The 11,291-nt window shown below is 47.7% G+C and overlaps 1 protein-coding gene across 19 annotated transcripts in view; it reads right to left on the reverse strand.

The window, feature by feature from the left end:
- Positions 1-11,291, reverse strand: part of Fnbp1 (formin binding protein 1) — a 118,689-nt gene that overhangs the window by 47,991 nt on the left and 59,407 nt on the right. For all 19 annotated transcript variants that reach the window (XM_021182068.1, XM_021182059.1, XM_029471034.1 and 16 more), the window contains exons 5-6: positions 10,721-10,783; positions 9,679-9,783 (exon numbers count right to left, since the gene is read on the reverse strand). In XM_021182068.1, coding sequence (XP_021037727.1) covers positions 9,679-9,783; positions 10,721-10,783 — 168 coding nt within the window. The remainder of the gene's footprint in view (positions 1-9,678; positions 9,784-10,720; positions 10,784-11,291) is intronic.

The following is an 11,291-nucleotide window of genomic DNA, read 5'->3' on the forward strand; positions in this document are numbered from 1 at the left end:
AATTCTGGGCTGACTTTTTTTTTTTTTGAAAGGCAAGGTTTCTCTGTATATAGCCCTGGCTGTCCTGGAACTCACTCTGTAGACCAGGCTGGCCTCCAACTCAGAAAGCTGTCTTTTTTCTTCTCTCAACATTTTGAAGCAATTATTCCCTTATCAGCCACCTCATACTTTGTTAGGAACTTGTCATTTACCTAGCTTTTGCATTCCTCCGAGAGAGCCACGTCTGGCTTTGAAGGTCAGTCTTGAATGTAAACTTGATTGGACTGAGAACTACCCATGAGGTGAGGCACTTCTGGGTGAGTCTGCAAGGGCTTGTCCACAGAGGGAGATGAGGGTTCTGGCACAGCCAATGGACTAAGCCTTCCATTGAGTTAGCATTTGAGCAAACCACTGAGAGAGGATGGGCTGTATCAGGTGAGGCCTGGCTAGAGGAAGCAGGTCCCTGGACATGTGTCTCTGAAGAGCTCTTGTCCTGCCCTCTGTCTGGGTCTCTTTTTGCTGGCTTCTGTGATGGGAGCTGCTCCTCTACACCATGCTTATTCTGCTAGGACAGAAAGAAACTCCTAGAACCTTGAGCAAAGCCTTTCCTCCCTCTAGCTGTTTCTGCCAGGCCTTTGGTCACAGTGATGATGACACTAACAGGCCACTTGCTTTTCACGGAATGTTCGCCATCCATATCCGACCACCTCCACTCTTTGTGTGTCTTCTCTTAGTCGGAGTCCTCATGAAGGCATCTATTATGACCTAACTAGTGCGAAGCGGTACTTGCCCAATGAGTGCTCTGCTGAACGCCTAGATGCTTGCAACTCCTTGAGGCCACCTATATTCACTTGATTAGCAGAGCATTAAAGCCATGTGTGGTGGCCACGTGCCTTGGATCCCAACATTTGTGAGCCTGAAGCATGAGGACTGCGAGCTGGAGGTTAGCCTGGGCTACTTAGCAAACTGTGCTCTCAAAGACCTAATGTCGGGTTGGCGAAACGGTTCAGTAGGTAAAACGCTTGTATGCTTGATGGCCTGAGTTTGGTCTGCAAAATTCACAGTGGAGAGGACTGTCTCCCAAAAGCTGTCCTCTGACCTTCGTGTGAGATCTGAGGCACACGCATGTGGTCCTGTAGGAGAGGGCTAGGCCACCCCACTTACCATTCATCACAGGCCTCGGAGACCTCAGACAGCCCCTGAGGTGTATAATCCTATTCCTTAGGAAGGAGACCTCAGAGATAAAGTAAATTGCCTCTGCTCTTCCCATTAGTAAGGCAGGGATACACTCTCCGAGCGGTGGACGGCTTCCTGCCCCCGCAGGAGCTAAAGTGTTTGGGGTTCACTGGACATTTTTGCAAATTAACTCAAAAGCTGCAGGTTTGCTTTTAGAAGGAAATGCAGTCTCCACAGCTCTGACTCCTGATTATAGCCCAGAAACAAACACAGAATAACAAAGTATCTTTTCAGGACCCACTTATAAAAGACCAATATCTACGATTTTCCTTTTAGTTTTCTACAAATTTCTCTTGGTTTAAATGAAAAGTATTTTAGCTTGGTGTCTCTCAGCAATTTGGTAGGCAGAGGAAAACCGATCTGCGGGGTCAAGAAAGACAAGTATTGGGCTGGCGAGATGGCTCAGCAGGTAAGAGCACTGACTGCTCTTCCTAAGGTCCTGAGTTCAAATCCCAGCAACCACATGGTGGCCCACAACCACACCTGACGCCCTCTTCTGGTGCGTCTGAAAACAGCTACAGTGTACTTATGTATAATAATAAATAAAATCTTAAAAAACAAAACCAAAAAAAAAGAAAAAAAACAAAAACAAAACAAAAAAACAAACCACTGGTTGCTTTTCCAAATGATCAAGTTTCAATTCCCAGGACATACATGGCACTGTCTGTTAACTTCAGTTCCAGGGGATCTGACACCCTCTCACAGACACATGAATGCAAAACACTAATGTATCTAAATATAAATGTACTTAAAGATAAATAAATCATTGCTGGGTAGTGGTGGTGGTGGCGCATGCCTTTAATCCCAGCACTCAGGAGGCAGAGACGGGAGGCTCTCTGAGTTTGAGGTCAGCCTGGTCTACATTGCAAGTTCTAAGACATCCACGGTTACAACAGAGAAACCCTGTCTCAACCTCCTCCTAACCCCCACCCCCAAAAGCAAAGAAAGTGTTTTTAAATTCTTTTAGGTTCCAAGATGAAGCTGCAGTTGCAAAATATATTTCCTGCATTTGTACCAACCAGTTCCTCTTTTGATCTTTCTTTTTTTTTTTAATTGTTTTCTAGATCTCTATCAGGCTATGGGTGTCCCAGGTACTGACAGGATCACACCATTGCTGTCTTTAAGAAACTTGCTGGGTGCTGGCGAGATGGCTCAGTGGTTAAGAGCACCGATTGCTCTTCCGAAGGTCCCGAGTTCAAATCCCAGCAACCACATGGTGGCTCACAACCATCCGTAACGAAATCTGATGCCTTCTTCTGGAAGATCTGAGGACAGCTACAGTGTACTGTAATAAATAAATAAATAAATCTTAAAAAAAAGAAACTTGCCTTCCCAGGAGGAAGAGGCAGGCGGATTTCTCAGTTTGAGGCCAGCCTGGTCTACAAAGTGAGTTCCAGGACAGCCAAGGCTATACAGAGAAACCCTGTCTCAAAAAAACAAACAAACAAACCCCCCCCCCCCAAAAAAAAACCAAAAACAAAACCAAAAAACCTTGCCTTCCATGGCCTTCCTGAGTCCTGCAGGATTCCGTCAGAGAACTAGTCAGACCCTTTCATCTAAAACAAAATTAGGGGCAAGCAAGCAAGATGCTTACACATTCAATAAAGATGCCAACTCAGTTGCCCAGGGACTGCAGAGGAAGCTCGTAACCATGTCATTCCAGATGTGCCCAAAACGAGCTGGAGACACACTATTTCCTCAAATGGTAAAACAATTTAACACTCTGCGGCCCATCTGTATCCAGTCTCAGCAGATCTGCACCCCCGGTCCCTGCTTCAAGCACTAGGACTGGGTTCTTAGGGTGGCTGTGTCCTAGGCTGCCCATGGCAAGGGTCTTAAGACAATTACCAGACAGTCCTGTGAGCAAAGTACCTTCTTGCTTAATAATGGCAGATGTTCTTGGCTTCAATTCTCTTTAAAACAGTTTATCATATAATCTAAGACCATTAAAACACACCACATATACACACACTCTCACATGATCCATGGACATCTAAAATATTCTATTTTTATTTTTTAATTGTGAGTGTGTGTGTTCGTGTATATGTGTGTGTATTCTGTAGGGACCTGAGGAAGACAGACGAGAGCATCAGATCCCATAGAGCTGGAATTACATGCAGTCATGAGCTTGCTGTGGGTTCTGGGGAACTAAACTCCGGTTCTCAGCCAAAGCAGAGCACACTCTTAACCACTGAGTCATCTCTCCAGCCCCAGAACACTTTTCTTTCTTTCTTTCTTTTTTTTTTTTTGGTTTTTCGAGACAGGGTTTCTCTGTGTAGCCCTGGCTGTCCTGGAACTCATTCTGTAGATCAGGCTGGCCTCGAACTCAGAAATCCACCTGCCTCTGCCTCCCGAGTGCTGGGATTAAAGGCGTGCGCAGCATCCTATCTCTGACACATTTCCTTAACTGATGTTTTACATGGGAGGACATAGCTCACTGTGGGCGGTGCCAGCCCTGGGAAGGTGGTCATGGTAGGATAAGGAAGCAGGCTGAGCAAGCCACGGGGAGCATCCAGTAAGCAGCACTCCTTCGGGGCTTCTGCGTTCTCGTCCTTGCTTTCCTTCATCACGGATTGTAAGTAGCAAGATGCGATACCTCTTTTCCTCCTCACGTTGCTTTTGGTTACGGTATTTTGGTTATGGTGTTTACCAAGGCAATGAAAAGGCAAACCAGGACAGGCTTCACAGTGAGTTCCGAGCCAGGGCTACAGAGTGAGACCCCTGTCTCTCTCTCTCTCTCTCTCTCTCTCTCTCACACACACACACACACACACAAAGGAATCAAAACTAAAGCCTGAAATCAGGGGTGAGCAAGATGGCTCAGAGGGTAAAGGTGCTTGCGGCCAAGTCTGACAATCTCCAGAGCCCACATGGTGGAAAGAGAAACTCAACTCCTGAAAGCTGTCCTTTGACCTCAACTGGTGAGCTAACCCCCCCACCCCACCCCCTATGAATATCTAAATACAAAGACAAATGTAAAATGCTGGACTTAGCTTCGTGGGAAAAAGTGAGAGATTCTAATTCCATGCCCAGGACCTAAATCAACCACACCCCAGCTTCCACTCCTCTGTCCATACCTCTTACAATTCTTTTTTTTTGGTTTTTCGAGACAGGGTTTCTCTGTGTAGCCCTGGCTGTCCTGGCACTCACTTTGTAGACCAGGCTGGCCTCGAACTCAGAAATCCGCCTGTCTCTGCCTCCCAAGTGCTGGGATTAAAGGCGTGCGCCACCACGCCTGGCCCCTCTTACAATTCTTACAATTCTCCCTTCATAAAGACTCAGGCCCGCCTCCTGTCCAACTTCAAAATGGAGACATTTGTGTTATGGCTTCCACTCAACTACCTTCAAACTCTTAGAACTTCTACGCTTTTATTGTCCTTACTTCCGGGAGGGGTGATCAGAGAGTCTTTCTCTGTCTCCTAGGCTGGCCTGGAATTTGCTGTGTTGCCCACACTGGGCGTGAACGATCATCCTGAGTGCTGGTGTCACAGCTGTAAAGTGTTTCCCCCCAGCAAACTTCTAGAAGTCATATTACCATAGAGAAATGAGAGGCACAGTCTCACAGAAACCGGGCTGCTCTTTGGAATTTATATTGAGAATTCTAGTCTAATTTAACCTTTTTGTTTTGTTTTGTGTTGTTTTCTGGCTGGCCTGGAATTGGTAGACAAGCCTGGCCTCACAGTCATGGAGCTCCACCTGCCTCTGCCTCCCGAGTGCTGGGACTAAAGGTGAGAGCCACCACACCTGGCAATAATTTAACTTTTCAGTATTTCCTCAAATTAAGTTGTGTAACAAAAAGCCCTCAGGATTAGGCCAGAGAGAAGGTCGCCCAGGTGGCGGTGGCGCGCACCTTGTGTCCTAGCAGGCAGATCTCAGTTGGAGGCCACAAAATGAGTTCCAGGACTATAGAGTGAAACCTTGCCCAATCATGCCCAATCATGCCCAATCATGCCCCCCCCCAAACGCACAAAGAGGAAGGGGAGGGAGGAGTGAACACACAAAAAACATCTAGAGTTCTGCCTTGTCACCCCTCTAGAAATGTGAAGAGAAGCCGTACAAACTCTTTGTGGCTAAGAGAGACCATACATTGAGACTGGAACCACAAAAGAATTGTATTTCCAAGAAAAGTAAAGGGGTCAGGAGATGGCTCAGTGGTAAAGACATCTGCTGCCAAGCCTGACAATCCGAGCTCTGTCCCCAGCGCCCACACGGTAGAGGGAGAGAACCAACTCCTGAAGAGCACTGTGGGACACACACACACACATACACACACACACATACACTCATACACACACACTCATACACATGCACACATACACACACATACATACACACTCATACACACACACACACACACAAAACAAGAATTTGATACTGCAAGTTTATAAAAAACAAATAAAGAACCCAGCTCAACCATCACTGTCTATCTCTGCAGCTGCCGTAGCAGCCACTGCCTGTAGTTTGTTAGACAATGCCCTGTCTTGCAGTAGAAGTTACAGAAGGGACAGCAGTCACAGGACAGGGTCAGGCTCTGCACCAGGCCTCAGCTACACTTCAGTTTAACTCGGGTGTGTAGAAAACAGTGCACTCTCTGTCAGGAAGCTGCTTCTCAGGCTGCTTGTGTTGATGGCCTTCCCCTCCCAAGCCCTACCGGGCTGGCAAACCATGGCGCTTTGGGGACTCCAGGAACCCCTGCCTGGCTCATCCAGCGTGGCTTGATTCTAAGCAGTTTCATAGCGATCCTGACATCACAGTTTTTGCCACTTGAAAGTCATTCCAGAGTCATCTACAGGAAAAGCCACTGCTCGAGAGCATTGGGGAGGCCACGGAAGGCAAGTCCCTTTAAGGCCGCAAGGGTGACAGCCACACCTCACCAGCAGTAAAGAACAAAGGATCAGAAATGGATTCAAACAGTTCAAATATTAGAGATCCCGTCAACTTGCTAGATTTTCTGAAAAAATAAGACATAGGTCTGGATGTGTAGCTCTGTTGGAGTGTAGCTTGCTTGCCATGGACATGACATGCATAGGATGACAGCATGGAATAAGCTGTCATCCTGGTACTTGTTACGGTCAGCCTGGTCTTCAAATGGAGACCCTGTCTCAAAAAGTAAAATACAAAACCAAACCTCTAAAACAAATACTGAAATCTCCTATCTCTAAGGTAGGACCAAGGCCCAAGAGAGCTGGTTGGCATCCCTTATCTTGTTCAGAGGTTTCAGGAGCTGTCACCCACACGATGGGGCCATCGGTCTCCAGGATCCACTGGGCTCTGCTTCCCAAGTGCTGAGATTCAGGCATGTATTACCATGCCTGGTTTTTACATGGGTCCTGGAGATCCAATACAAGCACTTCACCCACTGAGCCATTTCCCCAGCCCCAGAAGGGAGCTTAAGGGTTTGTGTTGGGGAAAGGATATGATCTGTTTTTACAAAAACCAGAAAATATATTCCAACATATTTAGATTCTAACATAACTAGATTAAGCAACTGAACCCCCCCCCCCCCAAAGCTGATGAGTCCAGACTCTCTGACAGCTGTGTCTTGGTAAAGGACAACTTACATTCAGCCTGTCCTCTTGTGCATCACCAGGCCTCTGAGGAACACAGTATCCAGGTAACATGCAAATACATGCTCCTGCCCAGAGAGAAACAAACCCTTCCAGGGAATTAACAGGCCCCTGGCCACGGGCGTCATGAGGTGGGAGGGATTGTTTATGCAGGAACTTTGAACATAGTGCCATGGCAATCACGACATACAGCCACAGCAAGAGGGACAATGACGTCTTCAGAAAGAAAAGGAGATTCAGCTCATAACTAGACCCAGACATTCATGCAAACTTATACTACATCCCCTGGGCAGAAACTAGAGTCTACACAATGTAGCCTGGGAGATACATCATAGCACTCTATAACAACAGGGAATTCAAGGAGAAAAGCTGACATCATGCCTCCACGTGGCCTGTGCTAGACAACAGATTTTAGGTCACCTTCAAAGCCAAAGGACTGAAAATATGCAGTGTTTGGACACTGATGCTTGTGGTCTGATGTCTGTGTCTTCCAAATTAGGATCCTCACATTCCTGAGGAGGGCAGCAGTGGTGCTTTCAGGAAAAATAGCAGCAGCAACAAAACCACGGCTTCACAGCCAGGAAAGCTCAAGCACAGGAATAGGCAAGGAGTCCAGGTAGAGATGGCTCAGTGGTTAGGAGCAGTCTTCTCTCCAGTGGGGGAGTGAGGAATCTGCGTTCCTTGGGGGGTGGGGTCCTAGCTGCCAGTAACTCTAGCTCCAAGGGATCTGACACCCTCTTCTGGTCTCACGTGGTACACAAACATATATTCAGGCAAATGCCCACAAAGTAAAATGAAGATATTTTGGCAAAACAAGAGCAAAAATTTCTTTCATGATAAAAAGGACACTAAAATCAGTCTTTGGCTTCCTCTTTCTTCCCCTGCCCTCCCCTTCCTTTCTTTTTGTTTTCAGACAAGGTCTCCAGTAGCCCTAGCTGGCCTTGAACCCCTGTCCTCTTGACTCCACCTCAGATTAGAGGCCTCTGCTTTAAAATCTAAGTAGGAAAAAAAAAAAAAAACGCTGAAGCACTCTCCACAATCAAGAAGAAGATAAAGAAAGCCACAAACACTTCTGCTCTGGATACAAAGAGGTCACAGAGTGTGGAAGAAGATAAGAAAAATAAATACAAAGTAGAAAGACAGAGGAAGTGGTAGACTGACTACCATCAGTACAGGCTGCTGAAAGCCAAAACAGGGTCACCAATGGGAGGTTCGGGGCTCCAGTAGAGATAGAGATATGCAGCCTACATTCTAGACATCCGAGAAGGAAGGTCTCAGAAACAGTGTTGAAGGTTGCTGGGCCTGCTACCCAGCTACCCAGGCTCCCTGAAGCGCAACCACTGCTCTCACCCACCGAGCCATCTCTGCAGTCCAGAATTTCAGATTTTTTGAGAGCCCACTGTATAGCCAAAGATGGCTTCCCTCACCTGACTGTCCTGCTTCCACTCCCAACTGCTGGGACCTCAGGCTTGAAAGCACCACCCTCAGCAAGGTAACACTTTTTTTTTTTTTTTAAGATTTTATTTATTTATTTATTATTTGTAAGTACACTGTAGCTGTCTTCAGACACTCCAGAAGAGGGAGTCAGATTTCGTTACGGATGGTTGTGAGCCACCATGCGGTTGCTGGGATTTGAACTCTGGACCTTTGGAAGAGCAGTCGGGTACTCTTACCCACTGAGCCATCTCACCAGCCCCCTAGGTAACACTTTTAACGTCTGAAGAGCGGCTGACCGCTGCAGTCAAACTCGTTGATTCCCGGGCCCCACGTGGTGGGACCACCTCAATAAAGTTACCCTCTGCCCAGGCCACATGAGTGCTACCAGTCACAAAGATGCTCACACAAAAATAAAGGATTTCAACTTTAAAAAAAATTAAGCATCACTTTAAATTCCTAGTTAGTAGAAATTTATGGTAAGTATGGTCACTTAAAACATGAGTGTCTTGCCGGGCGTGGTGGCGCACGCCTTTAATCCCAGCACTCGGGAGGCAGAGGCAGGCGGATTTCTGAGTTCGAGGCCAGCCTGGTCTACAGAGTGAGTTCCAGGACAGCCGGGGCTACACAGAAAAACCCTGACTCGAAAACCACAAAACAAACAAACAAACAAAAAAACATGAGTGTCTTTTGGTAAAGTAAAAGTCTATCCTCATGATGTCAAGAATATGCATTTTAGTATGCTAAGTAATTAAACACACACACACACACACTTTTCCAACTGAGACACTGCCCAACTTGAGGCATTTCAAACTCATCTGGCAGAACCGAGTGGTACCAAGAAAAGCAGGGTTTTTCCAGAGAAAAGCTCAGACTGCGGTGCCCAAATGGCCCTGGGCATCGTGAATGAATGCCACTATTTAATGGCATAATTGTGTTTACATTATCTTGATGACTTTCATAAAAAGAAAATGGGGCTTCTAGGGAAAGCCCACATCCACTGGCCCGGAAGACAAGGAGCACTTTATGTCTGAGCCGTCAGAGGAAAGCTCTCGCTCGCAGACTTCCAAATGCCCCTCTCACCCCAGCCCAGAGGAATCCGTGACGCAGCGGGCCAGAGGGATCGGCCTTTCTGATAAGGCTGAACTGACGGACTCTCCCTCGTGGGCTGAGATGGCTGCTTCAGCTACCTGGACATGGAACTCGGCCTTCGACAAGCCACTACAGAAGAGTGTGGCCTCCTGAACCGCGCCCGCTGTGACGTGTCCAGGTCTCCCCATTATACTCGTTGGTGACTAAGCACATCACCTCAACCCTGGTCCCAGGGTGATGACATAAAATGAAACCCTTCCTCCCATCAGGTACCCTCTTGTGGTTATGACTGAAAGAGGAAGCCAAGGCCGGGCCTCTCAGCGGCTGTGCAGGAAGCACGCTCCAGGGAAGTGAGACCGAGACCCCTTACCTTTTCCACATCCGCCTTGGTCACGTTGATGTCAGCGTCCATTTTCTCGAAGTACTGCTGTGCCCGGTCGGCTTCCTTACAGTCCCGCTCAAACCTCCTCTTACTCTGCAGAGAGAGCAGAGCCAAGTCTGCTGGTCACCCACCCTCCCTGCCACCTCTAGAGAGACCTCCACGGCCATTCTCCCAGGAACCCAAGCCTCATGCTTGGTCATTTCCAGAAGTGACCTGAGCACTTATCTACACTGGAGTGACCCCATCTGTTCTCTGCACAGGAGCTACCTGCCTCTACCAGAACACACTTAATGAGTGTGTGTGCGCCTGCTGCTTGCACAAGAAGAGGTCAGAGGTCAACACCGGGTGTCTTTCTCAATCATTCTCTACACTGTTTTAAATAAATAAATAAATAAATAAGATTGCTTTTCATTTTGATTGCGTGTGGTTATGTGTGCACCGGAGTGCAGCGTAGGTACCTTCAGAACCAGTGGTATTGGATTCCCCAGGAACTGGAATGTCAGGTGGTTGTGAGACACCTGACATGGGACACACCAGGTCCTCTGCAAAGTATCAGGTGCTTGTGCTAGCAGAGCTGTTATCTCTGCACCCCGCCCACCTTGCTCGCTGAGAGTCTCTCACTAACCCTGGAGCTGATATGCTAGGCGGCCTGGCCGGACAGTGAGCCCCTGCGAGCCTCCTGTCTCTGCATCCCCAGTGCTGGCATTATAGGCGTGTGCCGCCGCGCCCAGCTTTTTAAGTGGTGCTGGGGATCCAAACTCAGGCCCTCCTGGTCCCTTGGCACATGCTCTACTCACTGAGCCTTCGCTCCAGCATCCAGTATGTCCAGCTCAGCAATTTGCCATAATAGTTTTAGGAGCAAAGTAAGTGAAATACAAATGAGAAAAATCTAGAGAGAAAGAAGCCTCCTTAGAGGTCTCTGCCTGATTTTTTTTCCCTCTTAGTGAGCCATTCAAGCCAGATTCAGATAAAAATGAGCTGGTCTGGGGAAGAGACTGGTTTAGCTGCCGGCTTCCGGCTACCCACTTACCGACTCCAGCTGCTTCCAACACGTCTCAATGTGCTGCTGAGCCTTCCGTCCATCGTGGAAGTTCTGTGAAGTAGAAATCAGAGCAGGGGTCAGCACCTACCCTCCTCATACTAATGCAGGAGGAAAAACCCTCTATCAACTTAAGTAGCTTTAAAGATTTGTTTTTTATATATGTGTGGTTTCCCTGCGCGTGTATGTGCACTGAGTTTATGCAGTGCCCGTGGGGGCCAGAAGAGGGCATCAGATCCCCTGGGGCTAAAGCTATAGATGATCCTGAGCCACTAGGGGGATGCTGGGAACCAAATTCAGGTCCTCTGCAAGAGCTTTAACTGCTGAGTCTCTCCAGCCCCTTAAGTAAGCCTTTAGGCATCATCTGGGCTGGAGGTGCAGCTCAGTGGAAACCTGTCTGCCTAGTATGTGTGAGACCCTACAAAACGAATAAACAAACAAATATTGAACTTCTAGTCTGTGTGGTCCAAAGAAATGTAAGAGTTCAGGCTGAGCCAGGCGTGGTGGCGCATGCCTTTAATCCCAGCACTTGGGAGGCAGAGGCAGGCGGATTTCTGAGTTC

The sequence above is a fragment of the Mus caroli genome, chromosome 2, assembly GCF_900094665.2.
Source record: "Mus caroli chromosome 2, CAROLI_EIJ_v1.1, whole genome shotgun sequence".
Taxonomy (NCBI): Eukaryota; Metazoa; Chordata; class Mammalia; order Rodentia; family Muridae; genus Mus; species Mus caroli.